Source organism: Pollachius pollachius, assembly GCF_949987615.1.
Source record: "Pollachius pollachius genome assembly, chromosome: 11".
In the NCBI taxonomy this organism is placed as follows: domain Eukaryota; kingdom Metazoa; phylum Chordata; class Actinopteri; order Gadiformes; family Gadidae; genus Pollachius; species Pollachius pollachius.
The window spans coordinates 23,536,336-23,561,598 of NC_136944.1; the positions used below are offsets into that span (position 1 = coordinate 23,536,336).

The following is a 25,263-nucleotide window of genomic DNA, read 5'->3' on the forward strand; positions in this document are numbered from 1 at the left end:
TACCCCAACCCTCCCCCAACGGGGAGCTCCTCCTCCTCCAGCCGTCCGTCGCTCTCCATGCCCGGCCATCTACTGCTCCATACCCGGCCCATCTTGCTCTCCATACCAGGCGCATCTGACTCTACATGCCCGCGCTTCTTGTCCACATCAACCCTGGATTAAACGGACCCGTTTCCTTTATACTTGGTTGGGAAGAAAGCCGCACTCGAGTGGTTATGACGACATGGATGCCAGCTAGTGAACTCAGCTAAGCTAACTGGATCAGAGCTGTTAGCAGGAGGCTAACGCTATCTGCAGGATTATCCACCGGCTGGAAACTTTGGCTTTTTGTTCCTGTTTCGCACATCAGATTTTTTTTTTTTTGAGCCGCCACCCCAGAAGAAACGAGGCCGGTGGTTCGTGATGTCCGGGGCTGTGTGGGTCGAGGCAGGGGGAGAGCTGCAGAGATATAGGTCACGATAGACGGCCGGCGGCGGCTTTATGGGTCACAGCTACAGCTTAGCTCCATGCTAACAGCTGGTTAGCATCATAGCTGGTCAGGACCCCGACCACAACACAGCAGCAAAACAGAAGGCAGTTTGGATCTAAGTCAATCAAAGTTGTTTTAAGTCCCTAACGGTGGTTCAGCGGGACCCAGCCGAGCAGCGGCCGGTAATCCAGGCTCCTCATCTGCTTTTAACCGGAGCCAGCATCGACCCACTGGTCCCCGGAGTCCGAACGCCTCCACTTTCTTTATCCCGTTCATTATTTGACGTCGTGTAAACGATGCTGGACATAACGTCTGACCTTTGCATAAGCAAACAAAACTGATCATCCTCGTCATGCATGTGGAAGCAATCGGTTGCATTAGTCGCCAGTAGCCGGGAATAGGTCGGGGTGGTCTGCGAAGAAGCTGAGTTCGGGGGTCCGGAGGTGAGCATGGCCTTCCACGGGGCAGGTCGACAGGCGGTCTGTGGAAACCTGTTCCCTGGCTCTGAGCTGGGCCACAAGTACTTCTGCGTTAACACGTCTACTGGAACCCCGTCTACCGGCCTGAGCGCCACGCCGTGCCTGACGGGACCCACGGCCCCCGCGGGGACGCCTCGTCACCCGACGTCTCTTGGTGGAAGCACGGGTGGTGGGGCGGCGGTACCGCAGCCCTACAGCAACCCGGCCAGCGAGGTGCCAAGCCCGGCGGAGATGGAGCCGGACCGGCCCATCGGCTACGGTGCCTTCGGTGTTGTCTGGTAAACTCGTTTTCTTTTAGTTTCTTTTTTTTTTTAACATTAGTGCTTGTGTTATATACGTCGTAAACTAAATGGGCCAATATTTAAATCAACATTTCCCCCCTCCTAAGTGTTTCTTTGATTGGTACAACGTCGCCACGGACCCGACGGTTGACTTGTGTCTGCCCGCCCAACTAGGTCGGTCACGGACCCGCGCGACGGCCGCAAGGTAGCGCTGAAGAAGATGCCGAACGTATTCCAGAACCTGGTGTCGTGCAAGAGGGTCTTCAGAGAGCTGCGCATGCTCTGCTTCTTCAAACACGACAACGTAAGGCTCCACCACCCCGACGTCACCCACCGGCAACGTTATGGTGTAACAACGTAATCACTGTTACCAGCCCCCCCACAACGGGCCAGAAGGAACTATTACTGGGGGTTCCCTCCATCCAGGAAAGGATAGGACTACAACGGGGGCCTAATTTACACATGGTAGTGTTGCAAGCAAAATTAAAAAAAAAAAGTTAAAATCCTTTGTAATGAGTCACTTACAGTGATGGAGGGTCAGGGGTCATCAGGGGGTCCTCCGGTTGAGACAGGCGGACCGTAGGAGGCCTCTGGTGTAGCAGCTTCTGTTGAGCTGTCAGTAGATTTGAGACGGCCCGTCTCTTAATTGCAGTCAGGCCAGATTCAGCCTTCTGGGTCTGGGAGGAGTCATGTGTCCCAGTAGGATGTAGGAAAGGATGTAAGGAAGGAGAAGCAGTTAGAGCAGAGGACCAAAGAGCCACGCTGAGGGGGTCAGATTTAGAATCTGCAGAAAGAACGTGTTATTTTTGAGAAATAAGATATAAACCTGACCATAACTCCTACATCAAACCTCCATAACCACTACATCACATCTCCATGACCCCTACATCACCTCCATGACCCCAACATCACCTCCATGACCCCAACATCACCTCCATGACCCCAACATCACCTCCATAACCCCTACATCACCTCCATAACCCCTACATCACCTCCATAACCCCAACATCACCTCCATGACCCCAACATCACCTCCATAACCCCAACATCACCTCCATAACCCCAACATCACCTCCATTACCCCAACATCAACTCCATGACCCCAACATCACCTCCATGACCCCAACATCACCTCCATAACCACTACATCACATCTCCATGACCCCTACATCACCTCCATAACCCCAACATCACCTCCATAACCCCAACATCACCTCCACAACCCCTACATCACCTCCATAACCCCAACATCACCTCCATAACCCCTACATCACCTCCATAACCCCAACATCACCTCCATAACCCCAACATCACCTCCATGACCCCAACATCACCTCCATAACCCTACCATGACCCCATCATCCCACCGTCATTACTATGACACAAGTAACCCAAACCTCACCCCGACCAGCGAGAGATGGTGACCTGTCCCAGTGCATCATGGGAGCTGTAGTCTGAGTGTCTCTGTCTCCTCAGGTTCTGTCTGCGCTGGACATTCTGCAGCCGCCACAGATCGACTGCTTCGAGGAGATGTATCCTTCACTACCTCGCTCTACCGCTCTCTCTCTCTCTCTCTGCACGCTGACCTCTCTCTACTGCTCTCTCTCTCTGCACTCTGACCTCTCTCTACCACTCTCTCTCTCTGCAAGTCGGCCTCGCATTGTTGTCCCTGAGTGTAGTACAGTGTGTACCTTGACAGGGTGTTGTGTGTGCAGTGTGTAGTACAGTGTGCCTTCACAGCGTGTTGTGTGTAGCAAAGTGTGTACCTTGACAGGGTGTTGTGTGTGCAGTGTGTAGTACATTGTGTACCTTGACAGCGTGTTGTGTGTAGCAGTGTGTAGCACAGTGTGTACCTTGACAGGGTGTTGTGTGTGTAGTACAGTGTGCCTTGACAGCGTGTTGTGTGTAGCAGTGTGTAGCACAGTGTGTACCTTGACGGGCTGGTAGATACGTCATCACAGAGCTGATGCAGAGCGACCTCCACAAGGTCATCGTGTCTCCTCAACCGCTCACCACCGACCACATCAAGGTCTTCCTCTACCAGATCCTCCGAGGTAGGCCTCCTCTTCCACCTCCTCTTCCACCTCCTCCTCCACCTCCTCCATCTCCTCCTCGCTCCTCCACCTCCTCCTCCCTCCTCCTAGTTCCCCCACCTCCCCTAGCTCCTCCACCTCCTCCTCCCTCCTCCTAGGTCCCCCACCTCCCCTAGCTCCTCCACCTCCTCCTCCCTCCTCCTAGGTCCCCCACCTCCCCTAGCTCCTCCACCTTCTTCCAACTCCCCCGCCTTCTCCTTGCTCCTATCAACACCTTGAGTATTTTAGCACAAATTAATCTCATACTGAGTAACTTAACATTAATGATCTCGTACTGAGTATTGTGTCAAATACAATACTCATCTCATACTGAGTATTGTCTTAATAAAAAAACTCATCTCGTACTGAGTATTGTGTTAATAACAATACTCATCTCATACTGAGTATTGTGCTAATAACAATACTCATCGCATACTGGGTATTGTGTTAATAACTATACTAATCTCATACTGAGTATTGTGTTAATAACAATACTCATCTTGTACTGAGTATTGTGTTAATAACAATACTCATCTTGTACTGAGTATTATGTTAATAACAATGCTCATCTCATACTCAATACTCAGTACTGTGTTAGTAACAATACTCATCTTGTACTGAGTATTGTGTTAATAACAATACTCATCTCATACTGAGTATTGTGTTAATAACAATACTCATCTCATGCTAAGTATCGTGTCAATAACAATACTCATCTCATGCTACGTATTGTGTCAATTACAATGCTCATCATATTGAGTAATGTGTCAATAACAATACTCATCTCATACTGAGTATTGTGTTAATAACTCCTGTCGTACCCCTCCTTACCTCCCAGGGTTGAAGTACCTCCACTCTGCTGGGATCCTCCACAGAGACATCAAACCTGGCAACCTGCTGGTCAACTCCAACTGTCTGCTCAAGGTAGCCCAACCTGGCAACCCACCCTGTGTTTTATGTTAGGTTGACCCAACCTGGGTTCACGTCACCGTCCCTCCTTAAGCATTAAACGAAACAAAGTCATGGATCAGTTCACATAATACCACGTTGTTGTTGTTGTTGTTGTCATGTTGACTGACGACTCCGCCTGCGCCCCCCCCCCCCCCCCCCCCCCTCCCCCCCCCCAGATCTGTGACTTCGGCCTGGCCCGCGTGGAGGAGCCCGACCCCTCGCGTCACATGACCCAGGAGGTGGTGACCCAGTACTACCGCGCCCCCGAGGTGCTGATGGGCAGCCGCCACTACGGCTCGGCCATCGACGTCTGGTCCGTGGGCTGCATCTTCGCCGAGCTGCTGGGCCGACGCATCCTGTTCCAGGCCCAGAGCCCCATCCAGCAGGTGTGTGTGTGTGTGTGTGTGTTAAATAAACAGTATAGGTCCTAGTGCTCCTCCTCCTTTACTGCGCTGTGCTTCCTGTTGACCACACTGTGCTTCCTGTTGACCACACTGTGCTTCCTGTTGACCACACTGTGCTTCCTGTTGACCATGCTGTTCTTCCTGTTGACCGCACTGTGCTTCCTGTTGACCGCGCTGTGCTTCCTGTTGAGGTCCCTGTGCTTCCTGTTGACCGCCCTGTGCTTCCTGTTCCAGCTGGACCTGATCACAGACCTGCTGGGGACCCCGCCCCTCTCCGCCATGGCCTCGGCCTGCGAGGGCGCCCGCGCCCACATCCTGAGAGGCCCCCACAAACCGGTAAGCCCCCCCCCCCCCCGTGACCCCCACAAACCGGTACGACCTGGGACCGCGGCCTGTGTGGACAGGAGAGACCGGCTCGGGGTCTCTCCCTGGCCTGTGGTGATAGGAACCTGCTGGGGGGCGAGAGGACACGAGAGAGAGCACCCTCTGACCCCCGACCCCCTACCTCTGACCTCTGACCTCTGCCCTCTGCCCTGACCCCAGCCCTCCCTGTCGGTGCTCTACATGCTGTCGGACGCGGCCACGCACGAGGCCGTACACCTGCTCTGCCGCATGCTGGTCTTCGACCCGGTGAGACTCCACATCACCCCACTCCTCCATCACCTCACTCCATTACCCCACTCCTCCATCTCCTCACTCCTCCATAACCTCACTCCATCACCTCACTCCTCCATCACCTCACTCCTCCATCACCTCACTCCTCCATCACCCCACTCCTCCATCACCTGTACCTCACTCCTCCATCACCTCACTCCTCCATCACCTCACTCCTCCATCACCTCACTCCATCACCTGTACCTCACTCCTCCATCACCTCACTCCTCCATCACCTCTACCTCACTCCTCCATCACCTGTACCTCACTCCTCCATCACCTCACTCCTCCATCACCCCACTCCTCCATCCCCTGTACCCTCCATGTCTCACCCGTCCTCGGTCTCTCCTTCCACCCTGCAGGCCAAGCGTATCTCCGGCAGCGACGCGCTGTCCCACCCCTACCTGGACGAGGGCCGGCTGCGCTACCACACCTGCATGTGCCAGTGCTGCTACTCAGTGCCCAGCGGCCGCGTCTACACCCGCGACTTCGAGCCGCCCGCCGAGCGGCCCTTCAGCCACAGCTACGAGAACAGCCTGCTGTCTGTCTGGCAGGGCAAAGGTACACGCTGCGGCCTAGCGCCTAGCTAGGTTAGCTCAGACTTTAGCATGAAGGTTAGCAAGGTTAGCTGAGACTTTAGCCTGGCGGTTAGCAAGGTTAGCTGAGATTTTAGCATGGCGGTTAGCAAGGTTAGCTGAGACTTTAGCCTGGCGGTTAGCAAGGTTAGCTGAGATTTTAGCATGGCGGTTAGCAAGGTTAGCTGAGACTTTAGCCTGGCGGTTAGCAAGGTTAGCTGAGATTTTAGCATGGCGGTTAGCAAGGTTAGCTGAGACTTTAGCCTGGCGGTTAGCAAGGTTAGCTGAGATTTTAGCATGGCGGTTAGCAAGGTTAGCTGAGACTTTAGCCTGGCGGTTAGCAAGGTTAGCTGAGATTTTAGCATGGCGGTTAGCAAGGTTAGCTGAGACTTTAGCATGGCGGTTAGCAAGGTTAGCTGAGACTTTAGCCTGGCGGTTAGCAAGGTTAGCTGAGATTTTAGCATGGCGGTTAGCAAGGTTAGCTGAGACTTTAATGCGGTGGTAAGATGAGACCTCAGCCTAGCAGTTAGCAAGGTTAGCTGAGCCTTGCGGGTAAGGTTATTAGCTGGTAGCCTAGCGGTGGCTAACGGCGCTTCTCTCTCCCGTAGAGCTGATCCACCGCTTCATCACGGAGCACCAGCAGGGGAAGAGGGTCCCGCTCTGCATCAACCCCCAGAGCGCCGCCTTCAAGACCTTCATCAGGTGAGGAACTCCTCCTCCTCCTCCTCCTCCCCCCACCGCCTGGAAGAGGGCCGACCTGCCAACATTCAGTTCAATATTTAACGTGTGTGTGTGTGTGTGTGTGTGTGTGTGTGTGTGTGTGTGTGTGTGTGTGTGCAGGTCGACGGCGTGGCACTCTTCCAAGGTGTCAAGGAAGGAGGAGAGATGAGGAGGGGCCGATACCGCCGGGGCTTCTGGGAAACCTCCATCAAACCAACACTGGAAAGACGACGCAGACACACACACACACACACACACACACACACACACACACACACACACACACACACACACACACACACACACACACACACACACACACACACACACACACTGAGTCCCACACACACACACCTGTAAGAAGGAGGTGCCCCTGCTCCTCCTCGCCAGCTCCTCCTCCTCATGTTTAAACTGTAGTGTTTGTGGTGTTGAAGTCATTCCAGCAGGAGGAGCACTAGGACCCAGGAGGCGCCGCTCCTCCTCCTGCTCCCTCAGGAGGAGGAGCACTAGGACCCAGGAGGCGCCGCTCCTCCTCCTGCTCCCTCAGGAGGCGCACGAGGCATGCCCCGCCCCCATGCAGCACTGTGTTAGCCGCCCCATGTAGCAGAACGCCGCGCTCCTCCTCCGCGCTCCTCCTCCGCGCTCCTCCTCAACTCCCATCAAGGACCTCCCCCTCCCCCTCCCCCCCCTACCGGCTGACGGATGCTACAGAGAGACCCGCTGGTGCATTGTGGGTAACGGTCTGTGGTCTGAACATTGTCTTTGAGACGCTAGCGCTAATGCTAGTGCTAAGCTAGGCTAGGCTAACAGAGGTCCTCCAGGTTTCCAGAGACCACCCCCTCGACTTCAGCCATGCCAAACAGGTTCTGTGATTGGCTGGGAGCGGCCAGGCAGGGCGTGGCTTAACGTGTAGAGGGAAGGGTCTCAATAGATCATGCTTTTATTTAATTTATTGTGTGTGTGTGTGTGTGTGTGTGTGTGTGTGTGTGTGAAGAAGCAGGTAGAACAGTTTAAACTATAGACCCCCCCCCCGGACCAGGACCCATGGCTTGGCCCCGCTGTGTATTTCTAGCCTTTTGTATTTTCCCCGAGACCCACCTCATCGACCTTTGACCCCTGACCTCCCTGGTTCACGAAGCCGAGCGTGACCGTGGCTATAGTTTGCCCTCCCACCACTAGGAGCGCTGTAGGGCCTGAGCTCTGTATAGCTGCATGTGTACCCCCCCACAACCCCGGAGCAGCGGTGTCCACATGGACGATACCATTCATGTTGTGGTCCTTTTTTATTTAATTATTCATCTTTTAGGAAATGATATTACTCTGGACCCGTTTTGTAAGTTTGATGTTTGATCCGTTTTGATTTTGAATTGGTAGTTGTGTTTTTAGAGGGTAACTCCCGCCCCCCCTTACCTCTGCATTAGCTGTATTAGGATTAAGACATGACCCCACCGTGTGACATGATGCATCACTCCTGCTTGCTAGCTTCACCCCACAGCTCACAGCCAACAGCTCAACGTCACCACAGCCATCACACCCTGATCATCACGCCTCAACACCACTTCTAAACTACCAATACTTAGACGTCAACATCTAACATCTAACCTACTGGTGATCTGGAAGTTACGTCTTCTAAACTATTGGTTATCTGGAAGTTGCATCATATCCAACAAACTAAACTATTGCTTATTTCAGCCTCAGATTTCTTTCCTCTTCTCGGGTATAAAAAGAGTCCTCTTGATATTTTGTTTTACGATATGAAACCGATGTTGTTTTAACGTTTTAGCAGCAGGATGTTTGACTTGTTCCCAACAAATACTTGAATTTCTTAAAAAACGATGTTTAGAATTTAAAGTAGTGGACCATGAATAAAAGTAGACACTGGAATCTTTAATACCCACTTGTATGTCTTGATTTTCAAGTTTTCAGATTGTGTTAAATGCTATCGGTCGTCAGCTAATTTATGAAGCTAACTAGAGGTAGTCCAATAGTTAAACAAACCTGGCTAATGCTAGTTGTCTAGGTAATGAAGCAAGTTAACAATAGATGGCTAGTTAAATAAGCTTATGGTAGTTAATGATGGTCGCGTGACTGAAACATACACACATACAACCCCCTCTAAATCCTAATCGCTCTCTTAAGTTCCAGCAGGGGTGTCTGCTCAACCTGTCTGTCTCCTGTATTTTCTTGTCTCTCTCTCTGCCTGTCTTTCTGTAGATAAATCTGACAGGTAGACCAGCTGGCAGGTATTTACATTTAAGCCCAGCCAGCCCGCCTCTAGCCACCAAGCAGCCAATCAGAACACACAAGACCTGAAAGCTTAAGGATGCCATTCGAGGAGATGGCCACACCCCCTCTAAGCTGCTCACAAAAGAGAGAGACCGAAGCAGAGAGACAGACATAGAAACAGAGAGACAGACATAGAAACAGAAAGACAGACATATAGAGACAGACATATAGAAGAGGAGAGAGACAGACCGAGAGAGAGAGAGAGAGACATATAGAAGCAGAGTGAGAGACAGACAGACATAGATACGGAGACATATAGAAGCAGAGTGAGAGACAGACAGAAGAGGAGAGAGAGAGAGACAGACGTATATAGCAGCTGAGAGAGACAGCCAGCACTTAGGATGGAGAGATGAAGAGCCTGAAGTAGAGAGACAGACTGAGGGAGAGCCGGAGACAGGCATGGACAGGCAGACAGACAGCTGGTCTATCCTTGTGGGAGGGTGTCTCTTCTTTCCCGGACTTTTCTTCTTCTTCAAGCGAACACTCACACAGCTGGGCTGTAACCATGGAGACGCTACCACTGCATCGGCCCGGTAAAACACACACACACACACACACACACACACACATAGAGGCCATCAAATAAATAGTCACATTTTAGACAATTAACATATATGTATTTAGATACATACATGTATATATATATATATAGTTGTTTACATTATGTGTATCAGGGCAGTGTGTGTATATACATATATATTATATTTTGTGTATCAGGGCAGTGTGTATATATATATCATATATAAAGTATATATATATATAGTATTTGTTTATATTATGTGTATCAGGGCCGTGTCGGCGGTCCAGGCTATCATGGCGTCTTCGGCTGGCGTCATCATCGTCACTTCCTGTGAGGACGTGATGAGGGACAGGTGAGTTCCTGTTGGTGCAGGTTAGATCATCTAACATCGTTTAATCTGCGGGGTCTCTTAAGACCAGGGGAGATGGGAGGAATGAGCCAAGGTTCATAGCTGCAAGAAGGTCGCCATTTGTTTTGCTAGTCAAATGAAGTCTGAGCTTTACCCATTTGCCAGGGAAATGACAACTCTCTCTCTCTCCCTTACTCCCTCTCACCCCTACTCCCTCTCTCTCCCCACTTCTTCTCTCCCTCTCTCCCCCCCTCTCTCTCTCCCCCCATCCTCTCTCCCCTACACCCTCTTTCCCCCCCTCTCTCTCCCCCACTTCTTCTCTCCCTCTCTCCCCCCCCCCTCTTTCCCCCCCTCTCTCTCCCCCACTTCTTCTCTCCCCCCCTCCCTCCGACCCCCCCCCCCCCACGTCTCTCTAGGCACTGGCTCTCAGAGTCCTACGTTGTCTTTGCGACGCCCTACTTTGTGTTCGACATCTACACCATGTTCCTCTGCTACAGACACAGGCTACAGGTCAAAGGTCACGAGGGAAGGGTTGGGGTGGGGGGCTACCTGCGCCGCGAGCTCCTTCTGGTCCTCCACCACCTCTTCATGGTGCTGGCCTGCTGCCCCGCCTCTCTGGTAACCACAACAACTACTATTTACGTTTTACTTAAAACAACCCGGACCTATATGTAGTCAATGCTAATCGATAGGGGAGTCAATGATGTAATCAACTAGCTGAGCCTATCCTGGGGTGTGTGGCCTAACCTGGGGGGGTGGAGTCTAGGCTGGGGGGTGGAGCCTATCGTGGGGGTGGAGCCTATCCTGGGGATGGGGCCTAACTTGAGGGATGGAGTTTAGGCTGGGGGTGGAGCCTAGCCTGGGGGGGTGGAGTCTAGCCTCGGGGGGCGGAGCCTTCCGTGGTTTCCATGCTATGGCGTGGTGTGGGAAAGGCTTTGGAGAGGCAGCCATGATGGCTCTGCTTCTCATCGTTCCTAAACGCTGTATGTGTTGCAGCGTCTAGGACAGATCAGACCTGTGTAATGTCTTTAGACACCGGCCTCCTCCTGCAGAGTGAGCCTGACCAGTTTCTCTATCCCCCCAGTTCTGCAGGCAGGGGAGGGGGGACTTCTTCCAGGGTGTTCTCTTCCTCGCTGAGCTCAGCACGCCCTTCGTCTGTCTGGGGAAGGTTCTGATCCAGGTATCTTCTCTCACATCACACATGAATAACATCTCTCACCCCTTTATAAGACCTATCCCATCTTAATAAGAGCATCTATTGCATCATTTGAAGTAGAATTTTTATCCATTACAATTATCTCAGGCTCATTTTTATTTGTATTTATTTTATTTGTGTTTGTGTTAGGAAAGAATTACAGATAACGAAGTTACAATTTAAAACAGGCCTGACTCAGTATAAAGCTGATTTCCAGCAGCTTAGCAGCTTCTGCAGCACACACTGTAAAACATATAACAGGAAGCAGGCAAACCACATGTCGCGTTTACATACAGCACATAACAGGAAGTGTTTTGTAGAACAACCGACCACCAGCTTATGTGGTTAATCGTACTATCTGTGTGTCTACTTGTCTGTCTGGGAACTTATCTCTTGTTTTAATTATTATTATTATTTATTTATGTGTTGTGTGTTTGTCCTCTATGTTTTAGTCCATGTGTTTTTTCACCCTTTCCATTTAAAGGACAACAATGGAAACAAGCCTTTGGGCTTTATTGTGCTTTTTAATCCTTTTGAACACTTCTGCTAATTGCTGTTCAATAAATTTTTCAATCAATCAATAAAAAAATGATCCATAAACCCCCCAGTGGCGGAGAACAGCGCCGCCTTTATACACGAGCTGGAGAGGAGGAGTCAGCCACACCGCTGGGGCTCCAATTGGTTCATTAAGGGAACCCGAAGTAACACAAAATATCAAAGCAACGTAGAACATATAGTGGAACGCAGAGAGAACGTAGAACATATAGTGGAACGCACAGAGAACCTCTTCCTCTGCTCCTCAGTTCCAGCAGCAGAAGACCCTCCTCCACAACCTCAACGGAGCGCTGATGATCCTCGTCTTCTTCTGCTGTCGCGTGCTGCTCTTCCCCTACCTGTACTATGCCTACAGCAGGTAGGCCCCGCCCCCTCCCTGTACTACGCCTACAGCAGGTAGGCCCCGCCCCCTACCTGTACTACGCCTACAGCAGGTAGGCCCCGCCCCCTACCTCTACTATGCCTACAGCAGGTAGGCCCCGCCCCCTACCACCCCTACAGCAGGTAGGCCCTAACCCCTACCACCCCTACAGCAGGTAGGCCCCGCCCCCTCCCTGTACTACGCCTACAGCAGGTAGGCCCCGCCTCCTACCTGTACTATGCCTACAGCAGGTAGGCCCCGCCCCCTACCTCTACTATGCCTACAGCAGGTAGGCCCCGCCCCCTACCACCCCTACAGCAGGTAGGCCCTAACCCCTACCACCCCTACAGCAGGTAGGCCCCGCCCCCTCCCTGTACTACGCCTACAGCAGGTAGGCCCCGCCTCCTACCTGTACTATGCCTACAGCAGGTAGGCCCCGCCCCCTACCTCTACCACCCCTACAGCAGGTAGGCCCCGCCCCCTACCACCCCTACAGCAGGTAGGCCCTGCCCCCTACCACCCCTACAGCAGGTAGGCCCCGCCCCCTCCCTGTACTACACCTACAGCAGGTAGGCCCCGCCCCCTACCTCTACTACGCCTACAGCAGGTAGGCCCCGCCCCTACCACCCCTACAGCAGGTAGGCGCCGCCCTCTACCTGTACTTCACCTACAGCAGGTAGGCCCCGCCCCCTACCTGTACTATGCCTACAGCAGGTAGGCCCTGCCCCCTACCTGTACTATGCCTACAGCAGGTAGGCCCCGCCCCTACCTGTACTACACCCACAGCAGGTAGGCCCCGCCCCTACCTGTACTACACCCACAGCAGGTAGGCCCCGCCCCTACCTCTACTACGCCTACAGCAGGTAGGCCCCGCCCACTACCTGTACGACACTTACAGCAGGTTGGCCCCACCCCTTCCTGTACTACCCCTACAGCAGGTAGGCCCCGCCCCCTACCTGTACGACACTTACACCATGTAGGCCCCGCCCCCTACCGTGAACGACACTTACAGCAGGTAGGCCCCGCCCCCTACCGTGAACGACACTTACAGCAGGTTGGCCCCGCCCCCTACCTGTACTACCCCTACAGCAGGTAGGCCCCGCCCCCTACCTGTACGACACTTACAGCAGGTAGGCCCCGCCCCCTACCTGTACTACCTACAGCAGGTAGGCCCCGCCCCCTACCTGTACGACACTTACAGCAGGTTGGCCCCGCCCCTACCTTTGTTTAAGGAGCTGTGAATGAGGAAGCCTTTAGGTGTGTTTGCAGGTCACCATGCTGACCACAGCGCCCCCTCCTGTGGCTGCAGGTACCTGCGGGTCCCCCTGCTCCGGGTGCCTCTGGAGGTGCCCTGGCCCTGCAACCTGGGGGCCGGCCTCCTGATGGGCCTGCAGATCCACTGGTTCCTCCTCATCTGCAGGGGAGCCCTCCGCCTGCTGCTCCGCCCAGCGACACCCTGACAGCCTCCACCCAAACACCACCCGCTACACCCTGACAGCACAGCCGTCACCCAAACACCACCCGCTACACCCTGACAGCACAGCCGTCACCCAAACACCACCCGCTACACCCTGACAGCACGGCCGTCACCCAAACACCACCCGCTAAACCCTGACAGCACAGCTGTCACCCAAACACCACCTGCTACACCCTGACAGCACAGCCGTCACCCAAACACCACCCGCGACACCCTGAAAGCACAGCCGTCACCCAAACACCACCCACTACACCCTGACAGCACAGCGTCACCCAAACACCACCCACTACACCCTTACACCACAGCTGTCACCCAAACACCACCCGCTACACCCTGACAGCACCACCACCTGCACCCAAAACCCCCCACATACACCCTAACTAACACCTGGATGTGACCTTCACCCCTGACCCTAACCTGGAACCCTTGACCCTAACCTGGAACCCTGGCCTGGAACCCTTGACCCTAACCTGGAACCCTGGCCTGGAACCCTTGACCCTAACCTGGGACCGTAGTCATGTCAGATTGTCTCCGGCCCCAGGCAGTCAGACACTCAGACACTGAGGTGGACTTGGACCTTTGACCTCAAGGGATAGAGCTGGGGTTCAAAAAGATTAATTATTATAAGATATTATTTTATAAGAGGGAATTCATGCAGATGCCATCTTGTTTACCTACTGGGCCCACTGTTCTTTTCCAGAGGGGAAGTGTTACCCTAAAAGTCTGTTTAGTATGAAACCAAACATTATACCACAGCATTGTTTAGTAGTAGCATTGTTGCTAACTGATGTATAACTGGAATAAACCAAAGGAAATGTGACTTTGTTCGTCTCGCTCCAGCGACTGGAGGGACTGGTTAATGGTCTACAGCTCATAGAGACTGGCACTGGGACTAAACTGGTCTTCAGCTTGTGAACAGTTGGTTCGTCAATGATTGATCACACAACCTGATTATTGTTTCAACAGTGTAGAGGCCACGCCTACCAAACACTATCGTATAAACAATAGTCTACAGGCGCATCGATGGAAATGATATCAATATCAGATTGTGTCAAACTTTAAATGATTGTTTTACAAAGATCTGCTGCTTGTAAAGTCCAACTGATAAGCATTCAATAATCGATATCAAAGATCGGTATTAATCATCGGTATTATAAAGGTGGTTGATAAGATCACGACGTTAACATTCTCCTCATGCCGAATATTGAATTATGAAAACCCTGGAGCTCGAACCACTAGGTCCAGCTGAAAGAGACCCAACCGACGCATTGATTATGTGATCGTTTTGAACCGGAGCTCCGCTGGCCGAACTTTGGTTTCCCGTCATTCGGTCAGACCTACGTCACAAGCTCCGCTACCGGGATATATAACAACGCCCTCACGGAACAAAAAGTCTCGTGATAAGGTCCAGACAGCTCTCTGCAACCTTCTTATTTCTTCCTGGATCACTTTGGCTCAACCCCGATCGACCACGGTAAGACGGGGCTCTTCAGCCGCATTAAGGTGCTTCCCGAAAGTTCGATCTGTCAAACAACCAAACGATCTTACAGGAGTAGTTAAGTAAGTCAAGATGTCTGTGTTCGCATGGCCCGTTTGGTGCTAGGGCTTCATTCGGGGTAGAAACATCGTATCTTTGGGCACCAGCTCCAAGTATCCACTGTCGTCTGTCACAAACACCGGGGGCGGCGCCCCGATCTGCGGGCTTTGAAGCGAATCAACCGGCCACGACGCCATGAGTGACGCGGAGGGTTAAACTTCCTCCTTCCACTCGAAGTGATTAATAGTCGTCTGAAAACTGCACATGGCTCTCCAAAGCCTATTTACTAAATAAATAAAATATATCTAAATATGTCCGACTGACTGTATTCACTACATAACATATTGGTATTTAATTTATTATAATTAAATTATATTTTGCACGAACATGGAATTGTCGAAATAAATTGACCACTGGAAATGTTCAAACCTATTCATAGTGTGTCACTTTAGATTAATTGATTTAGATATTGTATGCAGTGCTGGTTATTAGGGTATTTGAAGCATTGTTGTTGTAAATATAATGCAGGACGTCCGAACATTAAGCCTGTCCGACGGGCCCTTCAGGCTATGATAGTCTATAATATGAGATAGGCCTGGTGTTTATGTAGGGTAGGCCTGGTGTTTATGTAGGGTAGGCCTGGTGTTTATGTAGGGTAGGCCTGGTATGATGTAGGTCTAGTCTATAGGAGGTAGGCCTGGCGTTTATATGGGGTATGCCTAGTGTATATGATGTAGGTCTAGTCTACAGTAGGTACGTCTAGTGTGTGTGTATATATATATATATATATATATATACATAGGGTAGGTCTGGTGGACGTGTCGCCGGGCAGGATTCTTGTCAGTTGATAAAGAGTCGTAAAGAGCAGAGCTCGGGTCTCCTTGGTGACCGTTTGTTTTGCATATGGCAGCTAGTGGGGGTGGGAATGTGGTTGGGAATGTGGTAGGGTGTGTGTGTTTTTGTGTGTGTTTGGTTGGGTTCGGACTAAAAAGTAAGCCATGTAGTGAGAACAAAGAGCCAGAGCACACAGCTCCATGAATGAGAGCAGGTAGCGTGTTAAAGGTGAGGGGGCGTTGCCCCCAGGTCTCCAGGGGGCGTGGCCCTCAGGTCTCCAGGGGGCGTGGCCCTCAGGTCTCCAGCAGGTAGGCCCCGCCCCCTACCTGTACTACGCCTACAGCACGAAAAGAATGGGACTAAGTTTTTTTCCTAAATAACACTATTTTAGCCACGGTGACAAAATGGCTACTACGTTGACGATCATAAAAGGAGAAGCGTTTAAAAGCCGACGTCGGGTCGCTGGCTTGAAGAGCAGATCTCAAGAATCTGTGACTCTAATTCCTCCGTCTTCAGATGCCGAAAGGACCGAGCCGACCGCAGGAGTTTGACGGGCAGATGGACGTGTCAATCATCAGGATCCCGCCCCACCACTACATCCATGTGCTGGACCAGAACACCAACATCGCCCGCGTGGAGATCGGCCCGCTCACCTACATACGGCAGGACAACGAGCGGTACGGCCGTTAGCGCTGCTGACCGCTGACGGGCCGCACACCTCATGCCCTCACACATTCATCCATCAATGCATTAATCCCTTCACACACCGACCGCCCTGTCCTGTTCCACCACTCCTCCGGCTAGAACTGGATCGGCTGGTGTTGCTGGATGTGTCGCCAGGGAGCAGTCATGGACGCTTCATTAGCTAAACCACAGTGCTAGGTTAACCAACCCATCGTGCTAGATTAACCAACCCATCGTGCTAGGTTAACCAACCCATCGTGCTAGGTTAACCAACCAATCGTGCAAAGTTAACTAACCCATCATGCAAAGTTATGCCATCGTTCCAAGCTAACTAACCCATCGTGCCAAGCTAACTAACCCATCGTGCTAGGTCAACTAACCCACCACGCTAGGACTGGAGCCACAGCCTGTAACGTAATCAAAGTAAGATGGCCGAGGCTGGGAAATCTGTGTGATGAACTGGGAGGAGAGTGTTGCTCCTGGTCAGGTATAAGTGGGAGGAGGCGGGCCTTAGCACAGGACGTTAGTGGCTGATTGGCTGATGGATTATCCATGTTAAGTTAATTGGTGCTCAGCAACCTGACCGGGACCTCAGGGGTTAAAGGTCGGCCTTGTTTTCCCAGAGTGCTCTTCTCCCCGGTCCGTATGATCATGGTGCCGCCGCGCCACTACTGCGTCATCGCCAACCCCATCGCCCGCGACGACGAAGGCCTGGCGCTGTTCGACCAATCAGGACAGGCCAAGCTCCGCCACGCGGACCTGGAGATCCGGCTGGCCCAGGACCCCTTCCCCCTGTACCCCGGGGAGGAGACCCAGCTGGTACAGCAGCACTCAGTCATCCACTCAGTCATTCACCCATTCAGTCATTCACTCAGTCATACATTCATTCATTCAGACATTCATTCATTGCGCTCCCCCCCCCCCACAGGAAGTGACCCCCCTGGTCATCGTGTACCCCGACACGGCGCTGCGGCTCCAGGCTCTGCTGGACTTTGAGGACGTTAGCGGAGGAGAGCAGCGGGTGGCCGGGGACGAGTGGCTGTTTGAGGGGCCGGGTGGGGCGCGCACACACACACACACACACACACGCACACACACACACGCACACACACACGCACACACACACACGCACGCACACACACGCACGCACGCACGCACACCATACGCACCCAGACCGGAAGGCCTTGCTGGGTTTGAGGACCTACCCAGTTGTGATGGAGTGTGTGAGAAATATTAAATTACTAGTGTGTGTTTGTGTGGTTGCTAGGGACCTACCTCCCCAGGAAGGAGGTGGTTGTCTTGGAGACGGTGAAGGCCACGGTGATCAGAGAGAACCAGGCCATCCGCCTCCGCGCCCGCAAGGAGGGGGTGGACCGGGGCGGCGTGCAACGCGTCACTGGTACACACACACACACACGCACACACACACACACGCACACGCACGCACACACATACAAAAATTACACATTAAATACGACAAATTAGCATGTCACTGTGCTCTATAAATAGGGAGGACAACTATCCTGTGTGTGTGTGTGTGTGTGTGTGTGTGTGTGTGTGTTCATCCTAATTCCATCGTTAGGCGAGGAGTGGCTGGTCAGGAAGGTGGGGGCGTATCTCCCAGGGGCCCATGAGGAAGTCCTGGACATCGTGAACGCCTTCATCCTCACCGACAAGGTGGGCCCGCCTCCCGCTGCTGACCCTGGTGGGACCAGGTTGCCGCGGTAACAGCCTGGTCGCCAAACTGGCGTGGGCGCTGCGACCTCAGGTCCGGCGGCGCGTGTTGCGGCGGTGTCAGCTGACCCCCGACGTTCGCTTTATATCGCCTTTTTTTTTTATTGTGTTTTTTTTATTTTAAGTTTTTATTATTGTTATTATCGTATTCTTTGTTAAGCCCATTGAGTTGCACTTGTGTACGAAATGGGCTACATAAATAAAGGGGCCGTACCTTATCAAAGCCTTCTGACCTGCGGTGCTGCCTCCCGCCACCAGAGGGCGCTGCACGTGCGGGCGCTGCGGCACTTCAAGGACGCGGGCGGCCGGGACCGGCGCACGGGGGAGGAGTGGCTGGTGACGCTGGCGGACCGCGAGGCCCACGTGCCGGCGGTGGCGGAGGAGGTGGTGGGCGTGGTGGAGGTCACCACGCTCAGCAGCCGGCAGTACTGCGTGGTGCTGGACCCGGTGGGCGCCGACGGGAAGCCCCAGCTGGGCCAGAAGAGGGTCGTCAAGGTAACGCGCCCCCCACACCAACTCCTCACACATTCAACGCCCCCCACCTCCTCAACCTCCCTCCTCCTCAGCGCCCTGGGAGAGGATGGAAGGTTCGACCTGACGCTACTGTTCTCCTCCTCTCTCCTCTCCTCCTCTCTTCTCTCCTCTCCTCCTCTCTCCTCCCACCTCCTCCTGTAGGGGGAGCGCTCCTTCTTCCTGCGTCCGGGGGAGTGTCTGGAGGACGGCATCCAGGACGTCTACATCCTGTCTGAGGACGAGGGGCTGGTGCTCCGCGCCGTGGAGACCTTCCAGGACGACGACCAGGTGAGCCTAGCCTAGCATAGCTAACCACTTATCCTAGCATAACTAAAGCTCTTAGCCTAGCCTAGCTAACCACTTAGCCTAGCATTGCTAACTACTTAGCCTAGCATGTCTAAAGCTCTTAGCCTAGCATTGCTAACCACTTTGCCTAGTATAGCTAAACCCTTAGCATAGCCAAACCACTTAGCCTAGCATAGCTAAGCACTTAGCTTAGCATAGCTAAAACACTAACCACTTAGCCTAGCATAGATAAACGGCATTTCCTTGCATAGCCAACCACTTGGCTAAGCTAAACCATTTAGCCTAGCCTAGCTGAACCAACTAGCTTAGCCTAGCTAAAACAATAAGCCTTGCATTGCCTCGTTAAACCACCTAGCATATCCTAGCCTAGTTCAACTGCCTAGCTAAACGGCTTATCCTAGCTAGATCACCTGACCCAGCCTAGCTTTGTCACCTAGTTGAACCACCTAGCCTAGCCGCTTGGTGAACCAACCAGCTAGCTAAACCACCAAACTTGGCCGTGTAGCCGCACATAGACGAGCTAAAACCACTAGCCTAGCCTAACTCAGTCAACAATCCTAGCTAATGCTAGCACAGCTCGTGCTGAAGGCTAAAGTGTTTCAGGGATCTGCTTCAGCTTCTTTCTCACATTTCCCTCCTTTTCCTCCTCACTAATTGGCTCCCTCCCTCCCCTCCTCTCTCCCCCCTCTCTCCTCTCACTCCCTTCCGTCTCCTTCTTTCATCCCTTCATCCGTTCTTTTCAGTTGCATCGTCCTACCTCCCCCCCCCTCCCCCCAGCGCCTCCCTCCCCCCACCAGAGCATCGCCTCTCTAACCTGTCTCTCCCACCTCCTCTCTCTCCCCCACTCTCTCTGCCTCCCCCAGGAGGAGATGCAGGAGGAGGAGCCCCAGAGGCCCAAGCGCTCCAAGACGGTCCGTCGTCCTGGCGACCGCTGGATGCTGCGGGGGCCCATCGAGTACGTTCCCCCGGTAACGGTGGAGGTGATGGTGCGACGCCAAGCCATCCCATTGGACGAGAACGAGGGGCTGTACGTCCGCGACATCAAGACGGGGAAGGTAGGCTATAGTTGTACTGGTTATACTGGTTAGACTGGGTATACTAGTTGCAATAGTTATACCGGCTATGTTAGGAACACTGGGTATGATTTTAATAATTGGTATACTAGTTACAGTGGGTGTACTGGGTATATTGGTTACACTGGGTAGACTAGTTGTCCTTGCTAGACTAGTTGCACTAGCTGTACTGGGTATACTGGCTGACTGGGTATATTGGTTACACTGGGTGTACCAGTTCTACTGGACTAGTGAGACTGGCAGTACTGGGTATATTGGTTACACTGGGTGTACTGGTTACACTGGGTACACTGGTCCTCCTGTGCCTCCAGGTGCGCGCGGTCATCGGCCACACCTACATGCTGACCCAGGACGAGGAGCTGTGGGAGAAGGAGCTGCCGGCCAACGTGGAGACGCTGCTGGCCTCGGCCCGCGACCCGCTGACCCACCGCTCAGACCGCTCCCTCGCCGGGGCCGCCGCCCCCCGGGACCGCACCCGCATGGTCTCGTACCGTGTGCCCCACAACGCCGCCGTGCAGGTCTACGACTACCGCGAGAAGAAGGCCAGGTACCGCCCGCCTGGGCTTAGAGCCTGAGCTGGGCTTAACCGTCTGGGTTTAGAGCCTGAGCTGGGCTTAACCGTCTGGGTTTAGAGCCTGAGCTGGGTTTAACCGTCTGGGCTTAGAGCCTGAGCTGGGCTTAACCGTCTGGGTTTAGAGCCTGAGCTGGGCTTAACCGTCTGGGCTTAGAGCCTGAGCTGGGCTTAACCGTCTGGGTTTAGAGCCTGAGCTGGGTTTAACCGTCTGGGCTTAGAGCCTGAGCTGGGCTTAACCGTCTGGGTTTAGAGCCTGAGCTGGGCTTAACCGTCTGGGTTTAGAGCCTGAGCTGGGCTTAACCGTCTGGGTTTAGAGCCTGAGCTGGGTTTAACCGTCTGGGCTTAGAGCCTGAGCTGGGCTTAACCGTCTGGGTTTAGAGCCTGAGCTGGGCTTAACCGTCTGGGCTTAGAGCCTGAGCTGGGCTTAACCGTCTGGGTTTAGAGCCTGAGCTGGGCTTAACCATCTGGGCTTAGAGCCTGAGCTGGGCTTAACCGTCTGGGTTTAGAGCCTGAGCTGGGTTTAACCGTCTGGGCTTAGAGCCTGAGCTGGGCTTAACCGTCTGGGCTTAGAGCCTGAGCTGGATTTAACCGTCTGGGCTTAGAGCCTGAGCTGGGCTTAACCGTCTGGGTTTAGAGCCTGAGCTGGGCTTAACCGTCTGGATTTACCCTCCTGGCAATACCATGTTGACGTGTGGATTTGTTGGGTTCTATAATGTGGTGTTAATGGGTGTTGTGTTGTGTTGGTATGGTGGTGTATTTTGCTGGCAGGGTGGTGTAAATGGGTATTGTGGTTTAAATGGGTGTTGTTTTGGCAGGGCAGGGTTAATGGGTGGTGTGTTGTGGTGTTAATGGGTGGTGTGTTGTGGTGTTAATGGGTGGTGTGTTGTGGTGTTAATGGGTGGTGCGTTGTGGTGTTAATGGGTGGTGCGTTGTGGTGTTTATGGGTGGTGCGTTGTGGTGTTAATGGGTGGTGCGTTGTGGTGTTAATGGGTGGTGCGTTGTGGTGTTAATGGGTGGTGCGTTGTGGTGTTAATGGGTGGTGCGTTGTGGTGTTAATGGGTGGTGTGTTGTGGTGTTTATGGGTGGTGTGTTGTGGTGTTAATGGGTGGTGCGTTGTGTTGTAGGGTGGTGTGTTGTGGTGTTAATGGGTGGTGTGTTGTGGTGTTAATGGGTGGTGCGTTGTGGTGTTAATGGGTGGTGCGTTGTGGTGTTAATGGGTGGTGCGTTGTGGTGTTAATGGGTGGTGTGTTGTGGTGTTAATGGGTGGTGCGTTGTGTTGTAGGGTGGTGTGTTGTGGTGTTAATGGGTGGTGTGTTGTGGTGTTAATGGGTGGTGCGTTGTGTTGTAGGGTGGTGTTTGGTCCAGAGCTGGTGATGCTGGGGCCTGATGAACAGTTCACGGTGCTCTCGCTGTCCGGAGACAAACCCAAGAGGCCCAACGTCATCAAAGCCGTCTGCCTGCTGCTTGGACCCGACTTCTTCACAGACATCATCACCATAGAGACGGCGGACCACGCCCGCCTGCAGCTGCAGCTCTCCTACAACTGGTACTGGGGGGGGGGGGCGCGTTCACCTTGTCGATTCATATTAACGACCAATCATTTGGTTGTAGTCAGAGCTTTAAGTGTGTTATAAGCGCGTGAACTCGCCCAGCGTGAGTTTATTGTATAAAAAGGTCTGTAAAGGTTTCCAGTCTACACAACTGTGTGTAGACTGGCAACTATAGCATTTTTTTTTTGTTGTAAATAAGGCGTATCTCCGCCCGTTGGGATTGTGGTTTGAGTCCTGGTTTCTGGCCCAGCCTCTGATCCGTCTCCCCTCAGAGTCTGCGGGGTCGGAGCACTGAACTCTGAAAAAGTGAGGCGGAAAGCGAAATCAAAAATGTCGAAGATTTGCTGTAAAAATGCCGTTGGCTTATAGGACCACTCCCCCAGAGAGCGACATAGTGAGTTCCAGGAGTGAGCTGCTCACTGCCTCACTCTCTGCAGGCATTTTGAAGTCAAGGCCCCGTTGGACGTGCAGCAGGCCACCGCCCTGTTCTCGGTTCCCGACTTCGTGGGCGACGCCTCCAAAGCCATCGCCTCGCGCATCCGCGGAGCCGTTGCCTCCGTGCAGTTTGATGACTTCCACAAGGTCTGTCTGACTACCTGTCTGTATGTATGACCACCTGGGTGTCTGACCAACCGTCTGTGTGTCTGACCACATGTCTGTCTGAATACAGGTCTGTGTGTCGTACAGTTGACATAATACTTTCGTACTATAATTTGAGATATGGGTTTCTATATAAATATAGCGAGATGTATCCCTCAATTATAACTACAATTAAACTCTGGCTAGATATAGATCATCATCCGCACTACAAGGTCTCTAGTTGTGTCTGGTTGGCTTCCCCCCTCAGAACTCCAACCGGATCATCTTCTCGGCCGTGTTCGGTTTTGATGAGAAGCTGGCGGTGCGCAACTTGCTGCGCTTCTCCCAGAACCTTCTGGTGATCAGCAGTGTGGACATCCAGTCGGTGGAGCCGGTGGACCAGCGCACCCGCGACGCCCTGCAGAAAAGCGTCCAGCTGGCCATCGAGATCACCACCAACTCCCAGGAGGCCGCCGCGCGGTGAGCAGCCTCTAGGGATACCCAGAGGAACAGCACCTCTAGTGATACCCTGAGGAACAGCACCTCTAGTGATAGACTGAGGAACAGCACCTCTAGTGATACCCTGAGGAACAGCACCTCTAGTGATACCCTGAGGAACAGCACCTCTAGTGATAGACTGAGGAACAGCACCTCTAGTGATAGACTGAGGAACAGCACCTCTAGTGATAGACTGAGGAACAGCACCTCTAGTGATAGACTGAGGAACAGCACCTCTAGTGGTACCCAGAGGAAGTGCACCTCTAGTGGTACCCCGAAGAAGAAACCCTTTATTTATAAACAGAGGGATAACGGCTTTATTCATACTGACAATATAACTTGTTCAAACCCAGACTACGCCTGTACAGAACATGATGACTGAATGTCTGACCTGTGTGCAGCCACGAAGCAGAGCGCCTGGAGCAGGAGGCCCGCGGTCGGCTGGAGCGCCAGAAGATCACCGACCAGGCTGAGGCCGAGCGGGCTCGCAAGGAACTGCTGGAGCTGGAGGCCCTGAGGTAGGCCGCGGTGACGTGAGCGTGGTGGAGGCCGCCTCCTGCGGTGACCAGGGGGACTTGTGTGTGTGTGTTACAATGTCAACTAACTTTGCATACATGTCAACCATAGTTCCGGTCTCAAGGTGCTTTACAGACCCCTGGTTTAACGACAAACTCGACCCTCAACCTCTAAAGGAAGAGCTCCCTTAGCGCTCTAAAACCAGAGGGCAGACGCCTGCGGAGGAACCCAGAAGACAGACCTCCTTTCAGGGATGTGGTAGGGTGTTGGATGCTGAAGGGGTGTGTGTGTGTGTGTGTGTGTGTGCGCTTGCGCAGTGCAGCGGTGGAGAGTACGGGAGCAGCGAAGGCGGAGGCTCAGTCCCGGGCGGAGGCAGCTCGGATCCAGGGGGAGGCTGCGGTAAACGAGGCCAAACTCAAGGCTGAGGCCCAGCGCATCGAGGCGGTAAAGACCCCTAAACTCACCCCTCAACTCCCTCTTACCTAACTCACCCCTTAACTCACCCCTCAACTGAGCCCTGTCGTCCTGACTCCTCTGCGGCGCGGCGCCGCCCCTCTCCAGGAGGGGGAGCTGCAGCGGCTGACGAAGGCGCGGGAGCAGGAGCTGCTCTACCAGAAGCAGCTGGACAACCAGACGGTGGAGAAGGCGCAGAAGCTGGCCCAGATCGAGGCGCAGCGCTTCAACGAAATGATGACCAGTCTGGGCAAAGACACGCTGAGTGACATCGCCCGGGCTGGGCCGGAGATGCAGGTAACCCCCTGAACCACATGACCTCCAGCCGTGACCCCACACGACCTCCAGCTTTGACCCCACATGACCCTGACCAATGAACCATCAACAGCCTCCAAACCTTGTGTCCCCGTTTCTCCTTCAGAGCTTTAGAGCCTAAAAACAGACATTTACATTCACACGAAACAATTAATTAAAACAATATTGAATCAATTGGTCGAAGACGAGACAAATCTAACCATGTAAACAGTGAGAAGGGGCATTTTTGAATCCGTCTGTCTTCTGTCTGTCAGGCCAAACTACTCCAGTCTCTGGGTATAAAGTCCACCCTCATCACTGATGGCTCCACCCCCATCAACCTGTTCACCACCGCCAGCGGCCTGATGGGGGCACTGCCGGGCCAGTGAGGTCATCGACGCCATGATGTCAGCCAGATTATGTAATCTACGCTGTGATGTCACCGTTCTTCCTGAAGAAGCTTTCTACCAAAGATCATCATCATGTTGCTTTGCTTTCCGGTTGCATGGACACGCACACATGAGATACACACCATGAGATACAAACACCGTGAGATACACACACCATGAGATACACACATTATGTACACGGCATGACCTAAACTACATGCAACACACAACATACTGTAGTAATGTGTTCAGTACAGCAATTATATTCTTGTGCCTTATAAAGTTCTGTTTGAATCTTCAAAAGCCTGTGCTTGGCATGTTTGGACGCAATGATTCAGCTCTCGTCTCTATTAATCCATTCAAATTATATGAATTCAAAAT

At 53.0% G+C, this 25,263-nt stretch overlaps 3 protein-coding genes across 4 annotated transcripts; all 3 read left to right on the forward strand.

Annotated features, from left to right (window-relative positions):
* Positions 1-52: 52 nt before the first annotated feature.
* nlk1 (nemo-like kinase, type 1) lies at positions 53-8,496 on the forward strand. The gene is made up of 11 exons (XM_079746262.1): positions 53-1,226; positions 1,404-1,533; positions 2,706-2,761; positions 3,177-3,283; positions 4,140-4,225; positions 4,429-4,638; positions 4,891-4,992; positions 5,200-5,286; positions 5,673-5,871; positions 6,494-6,587; positions 6,726-8,496. The coding sequence occupies exons 1-11, from the start codon at positions 919-921 to the stop codon at positions 6,772-6,774; spliced, it is 1,428 nt and encodes a 475-aa protein (XP_079602388.1). The 5' UTR covers positions 53-918; the 3' UTR covers positions 6,775-8,496.
* A 527-nt stretch (positions 8,497-9,023) lies between these two features.
* LOC307083354 (ceramide synthase-like) lies at positions 9,024-14,084 on the forward strand. 2 transcript variants are annotated; one of them, XM_079747207.1, is made up of 6 exons: positions 9,024-9,424; positions 9,680-9,763; positions 10,177-10,378; positions 10,845-10,940; positions 11,759-11,868; positions 13,181-14,084. In XM_079747207.1, the coding sequence occupies exons 1-6, from the start codon at positions 9,291-9,293 to the stop codon at positions 13,329-13,331; spliced, it is 777 nt and encodes a 258-aa protein (XP_079603333.1). In that variant the 5' UTR covers positions 9,024-9,290; the 3' UTR covers positions 13,332-14,084. The 2 variants fall into 2 exon arrangements, with proteins under 2 accessions (XP_079603333.1, XP_079603334.1); XM_079747208.1 differs by having other exon boundaries at positions 10,258-10,378.
* Positions 14,085-14,672: 588 nt separating this feature from the next.
* Positions 14,673-25,185, forward strand: mvp (major vault protein). Its single transcript, XM_079746666.1, has 17 exons — positions 14,673-14,822; positions 16,236-16,396; positions 17,027-17,222; positions 17,332-17,458; positions 17,671-17,802; positions 17,986-18,080; positions 18,396-18,632; positions 18,813-18,938; positions 19,820-20,011; positions 20,341-20,576; positions 21,952-22,149; positions 22,591-22,735; positions 23,001-23,212; positions 23,632-23,748; positions 24,064-24,190; positions 24,308-24,496; positions 24,769-25,185. Exons 2-17 carry the CDS (start codon positions 16,236-16,238, stop codon positions 24,880-24,882), a joined length of 2,604 nt encoding a protein of 867 aa, XP_079602792.1. The 5' UTR covers positions 14,673-14,822; the 3' UTR covers positions 24,883-25,185.
* Positions 25,186-25,263: the final 78 nt, after the last annotated feature.

Coding starts and splice junctions, on each gene's coding strand:
- LOC307083354 (XM_079747207.1), top strand. CDS start 9,291: ATGGACAGGCAGACAGACAGCTGGTCTATCCTTGTGGGAGGGTGTCTC. Junction 9,425..9,679: donor GCTACCACTGCATCGGCCCG/GTAAAACACACA, acceptor TATGTGTATCAG/GGCCGTGTCGGCGGTCCAGG. Junction 10,941..11,758: donor TGGGGAAGGTTCTGATCCAG/GTATCTTCTCTC, acceptor TCTGCTCCTCAG/TTCCAGCAGCAGAAGACCCT.
- nlk1 (XM_079746262.1), top strand. CDS start 919: ATGGCCTTCCACGGGGCAGGTCGACAGGCGGTCTGTGGAAACCTGTTC. Junction 1,227..1,403: donor GGTGCCTTCGGTGTTGTCTG/GTAAACTCGTTT, acceptor CCGCCCAACTAG/GTCGGTCACGGACCCGCGCG. Junction 4,226..4,428: donor ACTCCAACTGTCTGCTCAAG/GTAGCCCAACCT, acceptor CCCCCCCCCCAG/ATCTGTGACTTCGGCCTGGC.
- mvp (XM_079746666.1), top strand. CDS start 16,236: ATGCCGAAAGGACCGAGCCGACCGCAGGAGTTTGACGGGCAGATGGAC. Junction 20,577..21,951: donor TACCGCGAGAAGAAGGCCAG/GTACCGCCCGCC, acceptor GTTGTGTTGTAG/GGTGGTGTTTGGTCCAGAGC. Junction 24,191..24,307: donor AGGCCCAGCGCATCGAGGCG/GTAAAGACCCCT, acceptor GCCCCTCTCCAG/GAGGGGGAGCTGCAGCGGCT.